Source organism: Schistocerca nitens, chromosome 7 (genome assembly GCF_023898315.1).
Source record: "Schistocerca nitens isolate TAMUIC-IGC-003100 chromosome 7, iqSchNite1.1, whole genome shotgun sequence".
Taxonomy (NCBI): Eukaryota; Metazoa; Arthropoda; class Insecta; order Orthoptera; family Acrididae; genus Schistocerca; species Schistocerca nitens.
Window position 1 is genome coordinate 610817979 of NC_064620.1, and position 23628 is coordinate 610841606.

At 39.8% G+C, this 23628-nt stretch overlaps 1 protein-coding gene across 3 annotated transcripts in view; it reads right to left on the reverse strand.

Annotated features, from left to right (window-relative positions):
• Positions 1–23628, reverse strand: part of LOC126194978 (medium-chain acyl-CoA ligase ACSF2, mitochondrial-like) — a 452087-nt gene that overhangs the window by 57617 nt on the left and 370842 nt on the right. For 2 of the 3 annotated variants that reach the window (XM_049933390.1, XM_049933392.1), the window contains exons 2-5: positions 21637–21817; positions 7254–7382; positions 4645–4865; positions 2525–2642 (exon numbers count right to left, since the gene is read on the reverse strand). The exons of the other annotated variant lie outside the window; for it this stretch is intronic. In XM_049933390.1, coding sequence (XP_049789347.1) covers positions 2525–2642; positions 4645–4865; positions 7254–7382; positions 21637–21817 — 649 coding nt within the window. The remainder of the gene's footprint in view (positions 1–2524; positions 2643–4644; positions 4866–7253; positions 7383–21636; positions 21818–23628) is intronic. 3 annotated transcript variants of the gene reach the window in all.

The window sequence follows — 23628 nt, forward strand, 5'->3', positions numbered from 1 at the left end:
GTTCTTGATGAATTATTGTCTTGCTACATCGTTCTGGTGGTCCATACACTCTCCATCCCATCACCACGCTCGAACATCCGACTCTTCCGCACTTCATTCCATCTTGCAGGAAATGTTAAATGAGAGATCGCAACTTCTACTCCAAGCTACGAAATGACTGAATGAACTCTTGATTCAGCTCTTCTATATTTTACAGTTCATTACGTCTCACTGATATATATTACAGTGGTTCAATGAAGCTATATCTATGGTAACAGACAAAAATCATTGAAACACTTCTGATTTGAAGGCCATACAGACAGGCAGTGGTATATTAAAAGATAATTCATTTGTCTTGATGATGAAGTTGACATTGTCAGCAGGCTGTGTATTCCAGGCAGCCCATGACACCTTCAACTGGAGGCCCAGCTGCTAGATGTTGCACATTCACTGCCAACATACCTTGTCCTTTCCACAGCATCTGTGCCAGTAAAAAGCGGCACGGATGGTCTCTAATTTCACCTTGAACACTATTTCTACCAATTTCCTCTATAGCAATCATGTCTTGTTGGAACGATTCTTCATAGTGGACCATGATATTTGCTGTAACATCCTGAAACACTACAGCGGTGGGAAGGATTTTTCAAACGATGTTCTTCATTTTGGGGCACAATGAAAGAGAGAAAAAGCCTTAGCACTAGATACAGCTAAGTTGTCCAAGGCGTTCTCTCTCTCTCTTTTTTCTTTTTCTTTTTTTTTGGGGGGGGGGGGGATGCGGGAGGGTGCTGCTCCTTTGCAGCTGGTTAATGTAGATAGATGGTGAATTTAGGACTTGAGATAGGGTACATCAGGCCTGCTTGTGAACTACATGTCATGAATAGTGCCTGTCTGTGAAGATGTTAGCAAAACCAACAAACTGGGAAAAGGGTTTTTTCATCATTCCAAATGTACCATCCAAGGGCTGACCAACTGTATGGGAAACAAACTTTGGTGTGCAATTTATGGCACATGTCAAAGATGACTACTGTTGATGGTTGATGGTCTTTATGCAGATAAAGACACCTGAGACAGAAGTAGATGTTGAGGCTGAAGTAGATGTTGAGGCTGAAGAGGGCCAGCTGAAACAGATAGCACAGTAGGTGTTAAGACTTGACACCTACATTTGTGGCTCTCAGTTCCCTCCATTAATCTTTCATGGCCTCCGCCCCTTCCCGCCCCGTTTTATTACCCCTTCACCCATGCCCAACTTAGTCTCACTTCATCGTGTGTCAAACAATTATTGCAGCCTGCACCAGGACATGGTCGTTGTTGCCACATTCTTATTTAATTCCCTTGCTGCCTCTCCCTCCCAGCTGTCACTATTGCACCCCCCCCCCTTCCTCTCCTCTGCTAGCAATCCTCACCCCAGTTGGACTGCAGTCCTGAGACAATGGACCGATATGTGCATGAGTGTGCGTCCCCTTACGTATAATACTGATGAGTAGCTCTTGGGTTTGAGTTGGCGGCCATGCTCAGATTCCGCGGCCATGCTCAGATTCCGCGGCATTGCAACAAGGGTCATATCCATAACTCTCAGATGAAGTGTCGAGTCCTTGGGAATGTCCTCTTGTTTGTATATGTAGAAGCTGTGCTTATTCATTTGGTGTACATTCTTGCCTCGGCTCATGTGCAACATATTTGTAGGTGAGCTCTCACAAAGGCTGCTTACAGAGGATTTCACGCAAACTTGAGATGATAGCACTCCTCTGTGTTTATCCTTATTCCTATTGATTTCTTTATGATGCTCTCCCTGTAATTGCTGACTTTGCACAACAATGTTCCTTACAGAACCACACTCAACAACATTGTTGAGATTCCTGGGAAATTAAAAATTTAAATCAATCTTCACTGAGACTTGGTCTGCAGTGTGATAAACTGTAATTATATGAATAACTTAAATCAATTATACAATCGTTTTCAGGCACCATGAAAGATTAAAGATATGTGTAACCTGCCACATGTACCAGGTATACAAAAGCACCAGCACAATGTACAAAGGCAGTACTGTATCTCTCAGCATAGCATGACAAGCATTAAATGCATACACATAGGATATAAAGAGAAATCGATGGTGAAAGAACACAGCTTCAACGTAAAAACATTTTATTTCAATGCATAACCTTGCTGTGATCTTACTATTGAGAGATTGTGCTAAAGAAATCAATAAAAGTAAGTATTAACAAACATCATATCGAGGGAGACAAGGACATTAAGTTGTTACGGGCTACAGTCAGAAGATGCTTGACACGGGGCTCAGGCAACGTTGCCCACACAGAAGACTAAGCAAATACAACTGCCCCCCCCCCCCCTCCATCCAGGCAAACACTGGTCCAGAAGAGCCCAAGTACTTCCACAAAATTTGTAATTTGTTGTACAAGTAGTTTGATCACCATTTTGAATGTGGTTCTTAAGACCTATGTATTTGTTTACTTTGGTACCTATTCAGATAGTGTTTTCCTCTTCTAAAAAAAAAGCCATACAACGAAAATAAAAGTAAAATTCTTACCGATGTGAACTGCACATTGCAGCCTTCATCTGCTTGGATATCATAATCCAGCTGCTTTAACTTCTCAAATGATGCAGTTGAAGCACAGTCCATAACATCACTGAACCTGAACATTCCACTGAAATGACATATTTTTTATAAGACAAATTGAAGCAACTAGGTTGCTGAAACATTATTATTGAAATAAAAGAAGCAATTTTTGTCCTAAACCACCAAGACGTTATGAATTATTAATTTTTGAGAATTATACTAATTCTGCAAAATATTCCAACAGTGGTCATTGCTGCTTCAAATGCTGTATGATATTCTACTCAGAAACCATTTGTAGCATCACAGTAATACACAATTTGCACTGGAAATATAGGAATTGAGTTGGTAATTTTGTGTGTGGCTTTAAATGATCATATTAGCATACTTTAATGATGCTCCCAAGACTGGGGAAGTCTATCCTTAACAGTAGTGTATGGTATTCACACTAAGTACATATTTCTCTTTTCATGCACATTATCTTTGTCTATGTTTAGTGTGAGGTGCCAGTATTTGGCAGGCATTTGTTTACTGGATGTCAAAGTTGTCACAAGAAAACCCATCTCCTTGTACAGCTACATAGGAACAGTTATTTATTTTATTTCTGATTTACAGCTGTTGTAAGGACATTCTCAATAGCAACTGCATATGATAATCCACTGTTTTTACATAACAAAACTACAGCTAGTTCAGTTGTATAGAATTCATACATTTTAAGCTGTGTACTATTTGAGTTTATTATTATTATTATTATTATTATTATTATTGTTGTTGTTGTTCAGCCACTGAGGAAATGGGTTGCTTTCTTCTAACTGTCAGAGAAATACATGATGATGCATCTGTACTACGAGAAGATTAACACTGTGCATACAGGAGGACTGTTCGCAATGTATAGTCTCGCACATTGTTTTTATTCTATAAGAAGGATGGTTGGCAAAAATAACCTTACAGTGAATAAAGAATTTGCGACGGACAGACAGAACCCAAGTTTGGATTGTTTCAAAGATGGGGAAGGAAATTGGTTGTGCTCTTTCAAAGGAATCATCCTGACATTTGCTGGGCACAATTTTGGGAAATCATGTAAAACATAAATCAGGATGGTTGGAGGTGCATTTAGTCTCTCATTCACCTGAATGCAAGTTCAGTGTGCTGAGTACTGTGCCATCTTGCTCTGTCAGGAAGCACTGAGGCTGTTATGTAAGGTGGTGTCGTCGTACCAGACGGATGGATGGCTTCTGTCAAATGCTGGTGTAACCAGAAGAGAATTATGGTTTGGAGGTAAACATTAAAAAGATAGAGAAATGGGAATGCTGAAGGATGAAAGATTACTGCAAATCAGAGAGAAAAACCATAAAAAGAGAGAACTGTAATGACCAAATTCGTAGATAGTCTGACTGTTTAAGATACCTGTAATGGATTTGGATAAAAATGTATCATGTCAAATGCTTCATTCATTATGCTGAGGCAGCTACTGGCTGCTAGACAGATTGGGTTTATGAAAGTAGCTTATACAGCATCACACATGGAGCAGTAACTTTTATGGTCAAAACACTGAACTTAAGGAAAAAGGAAAGGAATCGCTTCGACACACCACATTGTGATACTGGGAAAAAAAATAGGTAATTTAGATTGGACAGATAAAATCTTAGCAGCCTAATTACCTGCTACCACCAATAAGAAGAAATGTAAATGAACTGCAGACATCTTGAGACTGTTGTTGAAAGGTATTGGAAGGGATGCAAGTTACTGCTATGTGCATATTTAAGTAAAATTTAAGACAGATAAACTTAAGAGGAAAGTAACATTTCAAAAAGCTGCTAGTTCCCATGTTGCACTAAATATCTGCTGATTACTTCCTATTGATAGCTTAATATCACAATGAGCACAATGATATTTATCATCAAATAACAGTTATCCATGCCCCAAATGCAGTGGCTGTTAGTTGGTGGAAAGAAGGGAGAGAAGGTAACTAGCATAAAAAATGAGTGAACATTTACAATACTTAGTTGCGTAAACAACTTAAGTGCATAAAAAAGGAATGATCTTAACTTAATCAAATAAACCTTGCAATGCAATGACAAGAGTTAACTTACGGATATTGCTGATCTCCAATTACAATGACTGTTTTGAGACTGGGTAAATTTAGACTTTTCAAATGTCCAGGCTTTGCTGCAGTCACCTCTGGAGCCAGTGCCTGCACCATCTCAGGATATTTTTGTGTCTTAAATGTTTCTGCTGCAACCAAAGCACGAACATGCACCTTCTTCAGGCAGTATTCTAACTCAGGGATTTGATAAGCAGGATTGATATTCACCTACAGAAGAAATTCATCTGGTTGAATGGCATTTTAAAAGAAAAATAAATAAATTATTTTTTAAAATGCAGTCTTACATGTGAACACAAACTATCCCACTGTTCAGTAAAAGCTTATAGAAAACTAACTGTATTGAAAGTGTCAGCAGAATCTCTGTATTTATGACAATTTAAATAACCATGTGACAAATTTTATATGGAAAGTTCTGACAGAATGTAAATAATTTAGAAGTCATGGTGACAAGCCAGCTAATTGTAGAAGTTGTCGAAAGGCACAAAATAAATAAATAAATAAATAAATAAATAAATAAATAAAATAAAAATTTTAAAAATGAAAATTTTGTTAGCTTGTGTAGCTGTACAGCTTTTTTGTGGACAAATTTCTCCTGTAGGCCAAGTTATATTGGTACTTACAATGTAACTGCAATAACTACAGTGCAACTCAGAATTTTTCACACATGTAAAGTAAGACAGCTCACAAGTTTGGTATTCCAGAATAAATATTTCACTCTCAAGTCACAGGTGCATGGTTGTGAAATATCCTGACTGATTAAAACCATGTGAACTTTAATCCCGACTTTTGTGTTCCGTGGACAATGATCTCAGCTATTCACAACTCATCCACACAGCTTTCATTCCGACAATGCTTAACATACTTCAGAAAAGTTTACACGTCAATGTCTGAATCCCACATTGTGCCTGTATAAGTTGATAAGTGAACTGCTCATGAAAAGGAAGTGACTAGGTGTTAGTCTTGGTCCATCACAAAGTTTTAATCTGTAAGGAAGTTTCACAAGTTTCATATTATATGAATGCCTTGAATGATACGTAAAAATTAAGGTATCTTATTGTTTGGCAGTGGTATAACATTTTTCTTTCATTGTCACTACACAAGTTTCCAGAGATTATATATTTAAAACCTATAAATGCAACATCAAGAGTTGTTTTGTGAATCTAGACTCTGGATTCCAGGAACATGACAGCATTAAGATACAGTTACAGCCTGAGTGTCATGCTCGTTGCCTACTGGTGAAGTGCTGAGATACTGTGGATGTTCCAATATTTACATAAGAAGTACATCCCTCCTACCAGGTGGTAGGTGATTGGGCCCTGTGTGGCCTACGGGTGGGGGGAGAGTGGGGATGCAGTTTTTGGGGAGTCAGGAGCACCAGAGTTTCACTCTAATCTTCGTACTGGTATTCAGCATGCATCCTGCATGCCAGACAATGCTAAGTGCACTCTTGCCGTATTGCTGTTAATGTCAAATTCCAAACCAGACTTCACCCCTAATGGCAAGATTCTCTTAGATCCCAACTTTTATGGACTTCTTTACAATGTCATCCCAATAGCCATTTGCTCAGTGTAGCAACTATATGTTCTCAAAGTCACGAGTGTGATCATTTATTCAATGCTCTGCCACTATGATTCTTTGTGTTTCTCAGTTTTACACACCTCATGTGTTTTTCACAGCATTTCAAGGTACAGTGCTGTGTTTTCCCAATGCCATATACCCCAGATATATTAAATTTTGTTGGTCTTTCACACAGCCAAGAAACTCTCCTTAGGCAGTGGTTAGAAGACTGTTTTGCTGTTACATTTTCCAAGTAGCTTCACAATTTTGGCTGAGAACAGCCAAAACAAAAAGAGTTTCTTCGTTCTGTGAAAGACTCAATGAAACTAAATGTACTACAGATACACAGCATTCCTTAGGAATGTAGCCAGCAACATATCAAGCAAAGGAAGTTCTGTATTCCAAAACAATGGAAGGAGCACATGAAAGTTATATGACAGGGGCACACAGAGAAATTGGTAGTGAGAGTGTGCATCACACTTTTGACTTCCAGAACACCAAGTTGCTATGCTAAGGGATCAACTATTTGGACAGAGTTACAGAGAAATTCATACAAGTGCAGATCCACAAGAGGCCTGTCAATAGGGACAAAGGTTTCCAATTAAGAATTAACTTCAGCTCAGAATCCCCCGTTAGCATCTCACCCGGCATGCCAAACACATTCAGAATAACCATGTAGGGACTCGAGGGCAGCCTGCAGCCACCCCTATCACTGCACATCCAGCTCCTCCCCACCCTCCAGCTGTACAGCAGACAGCACACACTCACCCGCATCCATGTGCACCAGGCATTCCGCTGGTAGAAATGGTGGGACATCAGCAATATTGTGACACTTCACCTGACGGTGAGTATGACACTCATCAAAACATTGTAGTACCTTTGTTATTCTAATAAAAAGAAAATATACATTATTCTTTCTGTGACACTAGCTACTACACATCTAATTTCCGCACGTACGCCCACACACACACACACACACACACACACACACAAAACGAACTATAAGTAACAATAAGCTATATAATAAAATAAACTTACAATAACTAATCCAGCTTTGTTGGCAGCTAAGCTGGTCAGGTACCACTCGGTAAGGTTGGGAGCCCACACAGCAAGAGCATCACCATGCTTTAGACCAATCTCTAAGAAGCCGGCTGCTAATTTGTCAACCTGCACAAGTCAGTTATCCTTGAGCGATGTCTGTACGATGAAAGCATATTATGTATATGCTTATTAATTTAAGGACAATGACTATGGCGTCTGCAATTTGGGTATGTATTTTACTTTAAATTCACTTATTTCACAAGGGATCTCAGATTGGCATTGCAACACTGTACAAAAAAATCTGACATATTACAACATATTCAATGATAAATTGTGAATCATTTCTGCAGTTACTTGTATCAAGATAAAAGATCAGGTCAAGGTTCATGACAGTGTTTTATTGGATAAGAGATAGCCAGAAAGTAACCTTCATTAGGCTACAAATAAAATTATGTAACAGACAAAGTAAATTAGAAGAATCTTAGAACTAACTTCTATATTACTCCTCCAGTTAATTACCATTCAAATTCAAGCATTTATCACATCTCTGAACGAGCTCGCTAATAGCCTCTTCATATCATTCTGCTATCTGAGATTGCAGCCAGCCCATGAGAGCATATGTATGTTCTTCATGGGAGTAAAGGACTGGTAGCCAAGTCACATATTAGAGTTCATGAAGAGATGGAAATCACCGAGTCAGGTTGTAGGGAGGATGTTAAAAATGTCCTATCTGAACTAACTGAACAGTTAGTGTGTGTGCCTGGCAACAGGCAGCTGAGCATTATTGCGCAGAAACATGACACCTATAACCAAGAGTTTGTTGCTCGATTTGAATGGCTCTTCTCAGTTGTTATACTTTGTTGAAATAGGCTTCGTAACTGATTAAATGTAGAACAATGTTCCAATAAATGGTAGCCATAACAGGGTGTATACGTGGACAAGGGAAAAAAAAATCCCCAATTGGTCCCAGATATCCCGTTTAAAAAATACGCTTTTTCCGCGAGCGAAAATACACTTTTTCTGTGCTAAGTGACAGTACCATTGAATGACTTTTGAAAAAAAAAAAAAAAAAAAACCAAGAAGTTTTGGAAAGACCTTTGATGTGCAGCAACATATACACTGCATATTTTCGTGTTACAAAAGTATAAATTCGAATTGCACCAAACACAGCGCATTAGTTTCTGGAGCGTTTAAATTGAGAGTGGGATGTCCTTTTGTATGTAAGACAGTCGTATCTCATGCCACGTGATCTCGCCAGCCGATGACAGCAGATATTCAGAGCATAGGACACGTGCTATAGTCAGCCAATAACAAGATCACTGTTACATACTACTCGTGTGAACAAAGTTGACACTCAGCGCGCTGGCTGATGGGAGCAACATTTACAGTCACTCCCATAAGCCAGCTCACCAGGTGTCAACTTCGTTTGTGCGAGTAATAGTGTGAACACACAAAGAGGAAAAGTTAACGATTTACATTAATATACATAGTATAGCTACAAGAATAGCTAAGCTTTCACATGTAATATTGATCTTTTTTTGCATTTGTTATACTTTAAGATACATCACACAAATGAGCCCGAAAATTTAAAGTAATGACATAAATGTTTGGTCTTCTGAGCTCGAAATTCTTGTAAGTGGCTGGTCCTCAAAGTGTTCAGTTTTAAATGCTCTGCGATTTAAGAAATTCATCCCACTTTCTCACACATAACTCATCTTGCATAAAAAGAAATTTACTTTGAAAGTAACACTTTTCGAACCACCGTTTACAATACTATCCGGAGATGTTAGAAATAGGTTCGATTTAACAGTTGCCAGAGAACGCCAGGAAACGGGCACTATTGCGCATGCACAGCTGCAGTGGTTTAGGAAGCCCACATGTCCATATGTGTAAAGCACTAAGAGAGCTTACATTACGCCGTAAAAGAAACAGGACATCAGAGGATACTCCAAGAGCACTGGAATTTTGTAAACCATAATAAAATGCATAATTCAGCTTGAAGTGCACATTGGTATTTCCTGATTCCCAGTGAAATAGTTCCCATTTGACATTAAGCTTTTCAGTGTGGTTTTTGCGATGTAAATTTTCTTGGAGCACCAGTACAGTACGATCTCATTTTTGGTTCTTCATTGTGGCATAATGCCGTACATGGCAGAAGACGAAAACGTGCACTTGAAATTCAGTGAACGGTTGGAACTAGCCAATACACTTCGTTTCAAATAAAATGATTGCCTCAGTGGAAAGATTAATAAAGCCAAATTTCTTTGGCAAACTTGCAAAAATAACTTCATTGTTCTGCAAGGCAATTAATGCTCGACTGCTAATAACTTGGAAATAAAATAAAAATCAGAAAACTGAAACTAATAATATATTTTTGCCCTCCATAATTATGTGAATGTATTTTAATTCACTTGATAGCTCCCGACCACTGAAATCCATTTTGTTTTCATTTGACGTGGAAGCTGTAAATGAAGAGAAGCAGCGAAATCACTTAACGCAAACACGGGTCATGTGGAGACTAATCCGCTCTCCACTACAACTCTGACTTCTCTACACATGCGCGAATCTGGCAGCTAGGGCGCGCGAGAAATTTTTATCATTTGCATCTGGCTGCTTGTTGCTACTGCCGATACAGCTAACAGCCACATTTCAAGTAGCAGGAAGCGGGAGAAGGTACTGCGAGTCAACTGTGCATGCGCATGAGGTCGCTGGCAACTGGTCAAACAAACCTAATGTAAACAGTTGTGATGTCATGCTCATAGAAAGCAGTTTATTTTTACGAAGTACCACACAGCCATCGCCCTACAGCCTTTGACACATTTTTGCCACTAAAGTTTTATTTTTTTCCTCTCGTTTATATTTTATTGTTGCAGTATTATTCTCCAGTAACAGGCTACAGTAACATTCTTTGCTAGAGAATCAATTCTTAGCAGTCAAAATTACAAAAATTTAATTGGAATGTAAAACAATGAAAAATTCACGGAATTCCAAAAAATTCCCCGTTTTTTCCCAGATGAAAAAATTCCCAGATTTTTCCCAGGTTTCCTGGGTCATATACAACCTGCCTAATTGTACTGGGTGAAAAAGCTTGGCACACTTTTTATGGTTTGTTGTGAGAGGCAGTATAATCTCCCCACTACTGACTGGTGTTTCATGTCTGCCGTACCACAGGAAACCCACATCTTATCACTTATCATTCTTTTCAGTAGGATCTCCCTTCCACGTCATAATGGAAAGAAAGTCCACAGAAGTAGTCATCTGTTTTATGGAATTTTTCATCAATTTACTGCACATGCTAGTTTGCAAGCTGTCGACAGATGTTCACCTTCGTCATCAACATAATCACTGACAACACTATCAGTTATCACATTTCGTCTGTCTACAGCACAAATTTTTGTGATGAATGGTAGCAGTTTTCAGATTTAATGCCACTAAAAACCATATTACAGAATGGGTATCACACTTGGTAGGATCTTCAATGAATGAATGAATGAATGAATGAATGAACGATGTTACCACCTCATTATCAAGCTGTAAAACATACTGGCCTATTGTGACAGTCAGTGTAGTGACTGTTCCACCCACTACTTCTCGCACTACATGAAAATAGAGATTCTTTATGAATAGCCCTCATTCTCACAAACACACTGCCAGAGATGTGGTATCTCCTTTAGCAGTTTATCAGCTTGCTAATGCCAGTATTTACAGTAGTTTGAAACAGGCCCTCTTCCTCAACCTCCATTTCATTTGAAGGCGTATCTTTGCATTTTCCACTTAATAACCCAAAGATCAGTCTACAGGCACGACATACTGCAATGTTATGCGAGCTCGAATTTCTAGTAGTACTTATGGACATGCAGTCAATCTGATGAGTAACAAAGAACTACAATGTGAAGCTGGTTAGTAAGTACTTGCAATACGGGGATATTGTGTGTTAGAGTGATTAGCTCACTTCTTGCTCTGAAATCTGAACATACACAAGATGCTCCAGACTGAAAAACAATAGCCTTGACACATCACAGACCACTGCTGGCTTTCAGAGGATGCTGATCCAGTAATGAGAGATGTTAGTTTCATGCTAAGAGTCTTATCCACAGCATCTGGAGCCATTGTGGATTCTATATTGCCATGTGAGAGCATTAAATCCTAAATCACCAGACGCCATTGCATTTGGTAAGTGTGCTCATGCCTGGTTTTCTGGTATACTTTGTATTCATATACATGTCACAATGTTGTAAGGGCAATAATTGTGTCAAGTCATTCATGTCCCTCAACCTCAGTTCAGTCAAATGCCACTCCACCTGGTTTCCAAGTGGTTGTGCTCATTAATAACCACAGCTTACTGTAGACTGCTCTGATACTGCATAGCTACTGCACCAAAAGTATGTTGTTGTGGTCTTCAGTCCTGAGACTGGTTTGATGCAGCTCTCCATGCTACTCTATCCTGTGCAAGCTTCTTCATCTCCCAATACTTACTGCAACCTACATCCTCCTGAATCTGCTTAGTGTATTCATCTCTTGGTCTCCCTCTACGATTTTTACCCTCCACACTGCCCTCCAATGCTAAATTTGTGATCCCTTGATGCCTCAGAACATGTCCTACCAACCGGTCCCTTCTTCTTGTCAATTTGTGCCACAAACTGCTCTTCTCCCTAATTCAGTTAAATACCTCCTCATTAGTTATGTGATCTACCCATCTAATCTTCAGCATTCTTCTATAGCACCACATTTTGAAAGCTTCTATTCTCTTCTTGTCCAAACTATTTATCGTCCATGTTTCATTTCCATACTAGGCTACACTCCATACCAATACTTTCAGGAACGACTTCCTGACACTTAAATCTATACTCGATGTTAACAAATTTCTCTTCTTCAGAAACGCTTTCCTTGTCATTGCCAGTCTACATTTTATATCCTCTCTACTTCGACCATCATCAGTTATTTTGCTCCCCAAATAGCAAAACTCCTATACTACTTTAAGTGTCTCATTTCCTAATCTAATTCCCTCAGCATCACCCGACTTAGTTCGATTACATTCCATTATCCTCGTTTTGCTTTTGTTGATGTTCATCTTACATCATCCTTTCAAGACACTGTCCATTCCGTTCAACTGCTCTTCCAAGTCCTTTGCTGTCTCTGACAGAATTACAATGTCATCGGCGGACCTCAAAGTTTATATTTCTTCTCCATGGATTTTAATACCGACTCCGAATTTTTCTTTTGTTTCCTTTATTGCTTGCTCAATATACAGATTGAATAACATCGGGGATAGGCTACAACCTTGTCTCACTCCCTTCCCAGCCACTGCTTCCCTTTCATGTCCCTCGACTCTTATAACTGCCATCTGGTTTCTGTACAAATTGTAAACAGCCTTTTGCTCCATGTATTTTACCCCTGCCACCTTCAGAATTTGAAAGGGAGTATTCCAGTCAACATTGTCAAAAGCTTTCTCTACGTCTACAAATGCTAGAAATGTAGGTTTGTCTTTCCTTAATCTTTCTTCTAAGATAAGTCGTAGGATCAATATTGCCTCATGTGTTCCAACATTTCTGCGGAATCCAAACTGATCTTCGCCGAGGTCGTCTTCTACCAGTTTTTCCATTCATCTGTAAAGAATACGCATTAGTATTTTGCAGCTGTGACTTATTAAACTGATAGTTCGGTAATTTTCACATCTGTCAACACCTGCTTTCTTTGGGATTGGAATTATTATATTCTTCTTGAAGTCTGAGGGTATTTCGCCTGTCTCATACATCTTGCTCACCAGATGGTAGAGTTTTGTCATGACTGGCTCTCCCGAGGCCATCAGTAGTTCTAGTGGAATGTTGTCTACTCCCGGGGCCTTGTTTCGACTCAGGTCTTTCAGTGCTCTGTCAAACTCTTCACGCAGTATCGTATCTCCCATTTCATCTTCTTCTACATCCTCTTCCACTTCCAGAATATTGTCGTCGAGTACATCGCCCTTGTATAGACCCTCTATATACTCCTTCCACCTTTCTGCATTCCCTTCTTTGCTTAGAACTGCGTTTCCATCTGAGCTCTTGATATTCATGCAAGTGTTTCTCGTCTCTCCAAAGGTCTCTAATTTTCCTGTAGGCAGTATCTATCTTACCCCTAGTGAGATAAGCCTCTAAATCCTTACATTTGTCCTCTAGCCATCCCTGCTTAGCCATTTTGCACTTCCTGTCGATCTCATTTTTGAGACGTTTGTATTCCTTTTGGCCTGCTTCATTTACTGCATTTTTATATTTTCTCCTTTCATCAATTAAATTCAATATTTCTTCTGTTACCCAAGGATTTCTACCAGCCCTCGTCTTTTTACCTACTTGATCTGCTGCCTTCACTACTTCATCCCTCAGAGCTACCCATTCTTCTTCTCCTGTATTTCTTTCCCCCATTCCTGTCAATTGTTCCCTTATGCTCTCCCTGAAACTCTGTACAACCTCTGGTTTAGTCAGTTTATCCAGGTCCCATCTCCTTAAATTCCCACCTTTTTGCAGTTTCTTCAGTTTTAATCTACAGTTCATAACCAATAGATTGTGGTCAGAGTCCACATCTGCCCCTGGAAATGTCTTAAAATTTAAAACCTGGTTCCTAAATCTCTGTCTTAGCATTATATAATCTATCTGATACCTTTTAGTATCTCCAGGGTTCTTCCATGTATACAACCTTCTTTCATGATTCTTAAACCAAGTGTTTGTTACCTATGATTAAATTGTGCTCTGTGCAAAATTCTACCAGGTGGCTTCCTCTTTCATGTCTTAGCCCCAATCCAAATTCACCTACTACGTTTCCTTCTCTCCCTTTTCCTACACTAATTCCAGTCACCCATGACTATTAAATTTTCGTCACCCTTCACTATCTGATAATTTCTTTTATTTCATCATACATTTCTTCAATTTCTTCATCATCTGCAGAGCTAGTTGGCATATAAACTTGTACTACTGTAGTAGGTGTGGGCTTCGTATCTATCTTGGCCACAATAATGCGTTCACTATGCTGTTTGTAGTAGCTTACCCGCATTCCTATTTTCCTATTCATTATTAAACCTACTTCTGCATTACCCCTATTTGATTTTGTATTTATGACCCTGTATTCACCTGACCAAAAGTCTTTTTCCTCCTGCCACCAAACTTCACTAATTCCCACTATATCTAACTTCAACCTATCCATTTCCGTTTTTAAATTTTCTAACCTACCTGCCCGATTAAGGGATCTGACATTCCACGCTCCGATCCGTAGAACGCCAGTTTTCTTTCTCCTGATAACGACGTCCTCTTGAGTAGTCCCCGCCCGGAGATCCGAATGGGGGACTATTTTACCTCCGGAATATTTTACCCAAGAGGACGCCATCATCATTTAACCATAGAGTAAAGCTGCATGCCCTCGGGAAAAATTACAGCTGTAGTTTCCCCTTGCTTTCAGCCGTTCGCAGTACCAGCACAGCAAGGCCGTTTTGGTTAGTGTTAGAAGGCCAGATCAGTCAATCATCCAGACTGTTGCCCCTGCAACTACTGAAAAGGCTGCTGCCCCTGTTCAGGAACCACATGTTTGTCTGGCCTCTCAACAGATACCCCTCCGTTGTGGTTGCACCTACGGTATGGTCATCTGTATCGCTGAGGCACGCAGGCCTCCCCACCAATGGCAAGGTCCATGGTTCATAACTGCCACATAATGACTAAGCTGCTTCCATGCCTCTGCAGTTTGGGTACGGAGATGATGCTGTAAGCTCCACTCACTCACATGGAGCCCTCCTGGGAGTGGTAGTTTATGGAAGGGAGATTGTATTGTTCAATAAATTTGGTAAAGCAGTGGCTTGACCTGACAGTTGATGCGAACACCATATTTTATTAGGTTTGATCCTACTGGCAATGCTATGCCATCATCTTCCTTTGACTTGTAAATTGATTAAGCCAGTTGCAGAGGAACGTACCCTTTGACATGGAGTCCAGCTTGGCATTTTTCACATATACAATTCACTGCCAGAGGTGAAAGGTGCAAGAAGTAATAGAACAAAAATACTTGGTTGAAAAGCTGATATAATCCAATACCTCTTTGGATTCACAGTCTGATCTTACGTGCACTGTTCCAGACTGAAATTTGTACACACAAAATCCTGCCATAAGGTGAATATAATCAAATGAAACACCAGAAAAATTGCAAGAGGTACAATCTGTTTCTGCAGTTCTTATTGTTCATATACTTCTGAACACCCTTAGCTTCAGGTGATTCACTCATGTAAGTTCATATTAACTTTATGACTGAGGAGTCTCAATGACTGTTTAAAGTTGAGAATGTGTGTTGTTAATACGTATGGTCAAGTTTGAAATAGGATAATGAGTAAAACAAAACACACTGATTACACAATGCACACATTCACAGCTGATGTTTGCATCCTTGATCATTTTTATCATATTGACATTGTAGGCTGTGGTCTAACACCCCCAAGAGCATGGCCTAATGCCCATATAACAAAAATTACCAAGAAAAGTTTTTGGTTGAAAAGCAAAACCCTGTTCCTTCTCCATTCCTCTAGCTTCTTATGTAGCAAATGAAGTGTAAAGCTGTAATTGTGAGACTAGAGCATTAAAGAAATGAAAAGTCTTCCCACAAAAGGGAATGCTGCATTTGACTTTTGACTGTGCACAAAATGTTGCCCATAGGGAAGTTTAAGACAAATCTTATTCCCATTCATTTCTAAAACGACAGTTTTTAAGAAAAGACACCTCTATATAGGGCAGGCAACCACATAAGCACCATTCATGCAACTGAAGTACAATGTAGTGCCTCCATATCTAGTGTTATACTGTGAGTGAAGGTGCCCTGAAACGAATCTTGAACAGCCACTTGCAGGAGTACTAATTGTATAGAGCTGATCAATGCTTCCTAAATCTACATTTTAAGTGGCTAGTATAGTCTTTTTGTTTTTCTTTCAAAAACTTTGATTCTATGATTATTAACCAAGTGCTCTAGGATCCTTCTGAGGCTGCACTGTTGGATGTAAGCAATCTTTTCCCCAACTAAGACAGTTATGTCAGTTTCTCTCACTTATCCATTGTGTTGTCCCTCAGATTACATTTTAAAAAAATGGAGGATGGTTTTCTTGGATACCAAACATAGCTGTTTCAGCCTGCTATAATGAATCTTATCCTTATGTGGTGGTTTGAGAGGCAGCTAATGTAGCACGCAGTTCCCACAAAGAGGGATTGGTTGCGTATCTGAATGTTTACAATGTCAATATGGAGTTTGTTGTTCCACATTTATTTGCCATCTGCACGAAAATTTGAGCTTTGATTCTTCAATGATATATTGTGGAAGTATCATGCCACTTAAATGGGATATCTGTTGCAGTGCCTTAGTGAGCACCCCATTTTTGAGTATGGTTGTCAAGTGAACAGCCCTACTATTGCATGACATCATCCTTACTGACTAACAACACTTCTATGGTTGAGGTGCAGTGGATAATGGTATTCTGGAACTTATTCATGGCTTCTTTAGGTTCTCCAGTTATTTTGTAGATGGCCTACTATGGAACCATTAGGGCTGCCTGCCTAACACTTTTTGCAGAATGACATCTCTCATTCCACGAGAGACACGGTCTCTTCTAAGGTGTTTGGATGCCTTGATGGCTCTATGGATGGTTATACATTCTAGTCAGTTCTGTACCCTCTGGCTCCTACCCTTGTAACCGCCCCCGGTGTAAAACCTGTCCCATGCACCCTCCCACCACCACCTACTCCAGTCCTGTAACCCGGAAGGTGTACACGATCAAAGGCAGAGCCACATGTGAAAGCACCCACGTGATTTACCAACTGACCTGCCTACACTGTGATGCATTCTATGTGGGAATGACCAGCAACAAACTGTCCATTCGCATGAATGGACACAGGCAGACAGTGTTTGTTGGTAATGAGGATCACCCTGTGGCTAAACATGCCTTGGTGCACGGCGCATATATATATATATATATATATATATATATATATATATATATATATATATATATATATATATATATATATGTGTGTGTGTGTGGATGGATATGTGTGTGTGTGTGCGCGCGAGTGTATACCTGTCCTTTTTTCCCCTTAAGGTAAGTCTTTCCGCTCCCGGGATTGGAATGACTCCTTGACTCCTTACCCTCTCCCTTAAAGCCCACATCCTTTCATCTTTCCCTCTCCTTCCCTCTTTCCTGACGAGGCAACGGTTGGTTGCGAAAGCTAGAATTTTGTATGTATGTTTGTGTGTCTATCGGCCTGCCAGCGCTTTCGTTCGGTAAGTCACCTCATCTTTGTTTCTAATAATTTTTCCCATGTGGAATGTTTCCCTCTATTATATATATACTCTCCTGTATGAAGACTGGAAATTTTTTTAGTTCCATGCAGAATGGTCTCCTAAGCACTTAACACATTTTTCTGGGAATATACACATACTACCATGCTACACCTCTCACATGATGTTTCGCAGTTGTGCCCTGTCCTCCCATACCTTGGCGAACACAAACACACTCAAAAGTTCTATTTTCTTTTGAAAACAGTTAAAATTTTGGACAAACATGTTTTTTTGTTGCTAGTCGTGACTTCTGCTTTCAACTTAATACGTCCTGTCAGAATGTAGCTCCTGTTAATGTTCACTTTTTTAAATAGAGGCTGTCCCTTTGTCGTGATGTGAACCCAGCTTCATATTTGCAACATACAAAATTCTAGCATCACACACGACTTGTTCCAGTATCCAAAGAAATTTAAGTTACAAAGGACTGATGACACCAATGTGGAATGATCTAGCAGGGACACATGACCTTATTTATATTTTTATTTTTTTTTAAATTTTTTTTTTTTTACACGTCAAGTTCTGTAGGACCAAATTGAGGAGCAAATCTCCGAGGTCATGGAATGCGTCAGTACATGAAATTACAACACAAAGATAATAACAGATAAAACTAAATGTTATTGACCTGAAAAAAATTCAGTCCATAAGTTTAAGTAAACACAATCAACAATACAATAAGAATCAGCTTAATTTTTCAAGGAACTCCTCAACAGAACACAAGGAGTGACCCATGAGGAAACTCTTCAGTTTCAATTTGGAAGTGCGTGGATTACTGCTAAGATTTTTGAATTCGAGTGGTAGCTTATAAAAATGGACGCAGCAGTATACTGCACATCTTTTTTCACAAGAGTTAAGGAAATCCGATCCAAATGCAAGTTTGATTTCTGCTGAGTATTAACTGAGTGAAAGCTGCTTGTTCTTGGGCATAAGCTAATATTGTTAACAAGAAATGACAGTAAAGAATATATACATTGAGAGGCCAGTGTCAAAATACCCAGACTCGTGAACAGGGGTCAACAAGAGGTTCGTGAACTTACACCACTTATTGCCCAAACTGCCCATTTCTGAGTCAAAAATATCCTTTTAGAATGGGAAGAGTTTCCCCAAAATATACCATACAACATAAGCAAATGAAAATAAGCAATGTAGACTAATTTTCATGTTGAACGATCACTCACTTCTAATACCGTTCGAATAGTAAAAATGACAGTATTCACTAAGTCTTTGAACAAGATCCTGAACGTGGGCTTTCCACGACAGCTTACTATCTATCTGAACACCTAGAAATGTTAACTGTTCAGTTTCACTAATCATATGCCCGTTCTGTGAAATTAAAACAAAAGGGTTTTGTTGAATTGCGTGTTAGAAACTGTGAAAACTGAGTCTTACTGTGATTTAGCGTTAGTTTATTTTCCACAAGCCATGAACTTATGTCATGTACTGCACTATTTGAAACCGAGCCCATGTTTCACACAACATCCATCACTACCAAGCCAGTGTCATCAGCAAAAACAGAAATATTTTAGAGTTGCCCATAATACTAGAGGGCATATCATTTATATAAATAAGGAACAGGAGTGGCCCAAAGACTCACGACTCACTACTCCCCCCCCCCCCCCCCCCCCCCCCCCCGCCACTTGACTGTACCCCACTCAGACTCCACATCTCAACCATTATCAACATTGTTAACAATGACCTTTTGCTGCCTGTTGCTAAAGTAAGAGGTGAACCAATTGTGAGCCACTCCCCCTATTCCGTAATGGTCCAACTTCTGGAGCAATATTTTGCGATCAACACAATCAAATGCCTTAGTTAAATCAAAACATATGCCAAGCATTCAAAATGCTTTGTTTCGCCCATCCAGTACCTCACAGAGAAAAGAGAATATAGCATTTTCAGTTGTTAAACAACTTCTAAAGCCGAACTGTACATTTGATAGCAAATTGTGTGATATAAAATGATCAATTATCCTTACACAACAACCTTTCCAATAACTTTTGCAAACACTGATGGCATTGAAATAGGTCTAAAATTATCTACATTATCCATTTCTCCCTTTTTATAAAGCGGCTTTACTACCGAGTACTTAAATCGTTCAGGAAACTGACCATTCCTAAAGGAAAAATTACAAATATGGCTAAATACAGGGCTAACATGTGCAGCACAGTACTTTAATATTCTACTAGACACTCCATCATAACCATGGGAGTCTTTAGTCTTCAGTGATTTAATTATTGACTCCATCTCCCTCTTGTCTGTATCACAGAGGAGTATTTCAGACAATCAATTCTCGGAAAAGCATTTGCCAAGACAGTTATATGATTCCCTGTAGAAACTAAATTTTTATTTAATTCAGCAGCAATGCTCAGAAAATGATTGTTAAATACTGTACATACATCTGATTTATCAGTAAAAGAAATATTTTTACTGCAAACTGCCTTTATATCATCGACCCTGTGCTGCTGATGAAACACTTCCTTCACACCTGACCACATGGTTTTAATTTTATCTTGTCAATTAGCTGTTCTATTTGCATACCACATACTCCTTGCCTTCCTAACAACATTTTTAAGCACCTTACAATACTGTTTGTCATGGGCTACTGTAGCTTGATTATGACTACTGCTGACATTTTGATATAATTCCCGCTTTGTTCTATAAGATATCCTTATCCACTAGTCAGCCACCCAGGCTGCCTATTACTGCTAGTACCCTGTTTAGAACGTTCTAATGGAAAGCAACTCTCCAAGAGCATGAGAAATGTGTTAAGGAAAGCACTGTATTTATCATCTATGTTATTGGCACTATAAACATCATGCCACTATTGTTCCCTGACAAGGTTTACAGAACTCTATTGCTGTTGGATTAACTTTCCTACATAGTTTGTAATTAAATATGACATTGGTTTGCGTACAAAACCCTTTTAGTGTTGAAATTAGTGCATCATGGCCTGAAAGGCCATTCATGCTTTTACTAACAGAATGCACATCTAGTTGTTGTTGTTGTTGTTGTTGTTGTTGTTGTTGTGGTCTTCAGTCCTGAGACTGGTTTGATGCAACTCTCCATGCTACTCTATCCTGTGCAAGCTTCTTCATCTCCCAGTACTTACTGCAACCTACATCCTTCTGAATCTGTTTAGTGTATTCATCTCTTGGTCTCCCTCTATGATTTTTACCATCCACTCTGCCCCCCAATACTAAATTGGTGATCCCTTGATGCCTCAGAACATGTCCTGCCAACCGATCCCTTCTTCTAGTCAAGTTGTGCCACAAACTTCTCTTCTCCTCAATCCTATTCAATACCTCCTCATTAGTTATATGATCTACCCATCTAATCTTCAGCATTCTTCTGTTGCACCACATTTTGAAAGCTTCTATTCTCTTCTTGTCCAAACTAGTTATCGTCCATGTTTCACTTCCATACATGGCTACGCTCCATACAAACACTTTCAGAAATGACTTCCTGACCCTTAAATCTATACTCGATGTTAACAAATTCCTCTTCTTCAGAATCACTTTCCTTGCCATTGCCAGTCTACATTTTATATCCCCTCTACTTAGACTATCATCAGTTATTTTGCTCCCCAAATAGCAAAACTCCTTTACTACTTTAAGTGTCTCATTTCCTATCCCACAGCACATAGTAATGAAGAATAAATAAAAATATTGTCTATGGCTGTGCTAATGTTCCTCTGCACCCTGGTTGGAAAAAACACAGTCTGCATCAGATCATATGAATTTCGGAGATCTACCAACATCCATAATTGAAGTCACTACATATAACTAATTTCTGGTACTTCCTACAAAGTGAATCAAGAGCCCCCTCTAGCTTTAGCAGAAATACTCTGAAGTCGGAGTTAGGGGACCTATAAACAACAACAATTAGAAGTTTAGTTTTACTAAATCCAGCTGCCATAGATCATAGCATGCATTACCTACAATGAATTTACAAGGTAGAGGAAGGAGGTGGAGGAAGAAGACAGAAGAGGAAGGAGGAATAGGAGGAGACAATCTTTTTGTTGTTAAAACTGCACACACTGACTGTGACTTGCCTTTTCCTTGACTTCCTGAAAGGTGAGGCGGTGGCCCTGGTGCACAGAGACGATGGCTTCACGGTCTCCCCAAAGCTGTGCACTCTTGTCCACCAGTTGACCTACTGTCAGGTTGACAAGAGGAATCTCGCTGGCCTCATGCCAGTAGCTCAGCTTCGGGCCCTTGCTGCCACTACTGTGCCTGCAGAGGAACAGGAACACTTCATTTCACACTTGAGGTGGCTCATATCTTATTGTAACTAACAGTATAGAAGAAAAAATTCTCGATGTTCATTCACACTCATGAAATTGACCACACAACTCCACAAACGTCTCACATCCATATTATTCAACCCTAAGTCATCTCTAAAATACTTTTATTCAGAATCACTCTTAAAACTCTTGCTGCAGACTTTTACTTCTACATTATATTACATTTATTTTTTCCAATCATGGTTGTTCCAGTATTTAAAACTGTCTCATTCACACAAATCAGTTGGCTGTCACTATTATCAAGTGGACCACTAATGGTGCGCTTGTGTGTGTTCAGCCAAGTTGTTGTTGTTCCCATGTTTTCCCCAATATTTTGATGACTTGTGTGCTGACTGCCTAGGCTAACCAGACTGGTTGGAGTCCAGACAGCATGCACACTGTATCACAACTCTTAGTAATTTAAGGAGACTAGGCCTGTCATGCAAAAATTGTGAATGTAATGGAAACAATTAGTCTGTTTGTGGTGTACTGAGATAATGATTGGTTGGTTTAAAAGAGGGGTGAAGGGACCAAACTACGAGGTCTTCGGTCCCTTGTTCCTAATAAAACAATTCCAAAAGTGTGAGAATAAAATGGACGAGACATATAACACAAAACGGAAAGAAAGAAAGAACCACAAGAACGGAGGAAAGGCAACGAACCCTAAAAGGAACAAAAGAGAACAAGAAAACAGACGCTAGAAACAGAAGAGAGTAAAACAAGGAAGTTGCTGGCCGACCACGAGAATAAAAAGGAGAAGCTAGCCACTCTGCAACACATTAAAACTTCCACCCCCAAAAGCCCTAGGGTGGAGGACACAGAGGGACAAAGGATATGCGCTAAAACCTACATGGAAGTATAAAACCCTCTCTCACGGATAAAACTTAAAACTAAAGCTGCTGCAAGGACATCATCGTCAAACAATGAAGGTAGGGAGCTGGGAATGTTAAAAGTCCACCAAAGAGCGGCTAAAAGTGGTCAGTACAGCAAGAGCTGGACAAATGTCATTTGGGAGTCACAGCGACACAGAGGTGGGTCCTCGCGATGAAGTAGGTGACCATGTGTTAACCATGTATGGCCAATGCGGAGCCGTCAGAGGATAACTGATTCCATGCGAGAGGACCGCATGGAAGACTTCCACACATTCATCGTCTTCTTAATGATATGCATCTTGTTGTGCAGGCTGTTATGCCACTCCGTCTCCCAAAGCCTGAAAACTCTGTGGTGTAAGACAGAACTCAGGTCAGCTTCGTAGATGCCCATCTCCAGAAGCTGTTTCTGTGTCGCCTGTTTGGCAAGCATGTCGGCAAGTTCATTGCCTGGGATTCTGACTTGTCCACGGGTCCAAACAAACACCACTGAACGACAGGACTGTTCCAAGGCCTAGACGGACTCCTGGATAGATGCTACCAGAGGATGGCAAGGGTAGCACTGGTCGCTAGCTTGTAGGCTGCTCAATGAGTCAGTACACAGTAGAGCCAGGGCATGAGCGGATGTGCTCAAAAGCACCAGATATGGTCACCAGCTCAGCAGTAAAACACTGCAGCCATCTGGCAAGGAGTGCTCTTCAATATGTCCTCCATGAACATACGCAAAGCCTACATGACCATCAGCCATCAAGCCATTGGTGTAAACCACTTCAGAGCCCCGGAACACGTCAAGAATCTAGAGGAAATGACAGCGGAAAGCTGCAGGGTTAACGGAGTCCTTAGGGCCACGTGAAAGGTCCAGACAAAGCTGTGGCCAAAGCATACACCATGG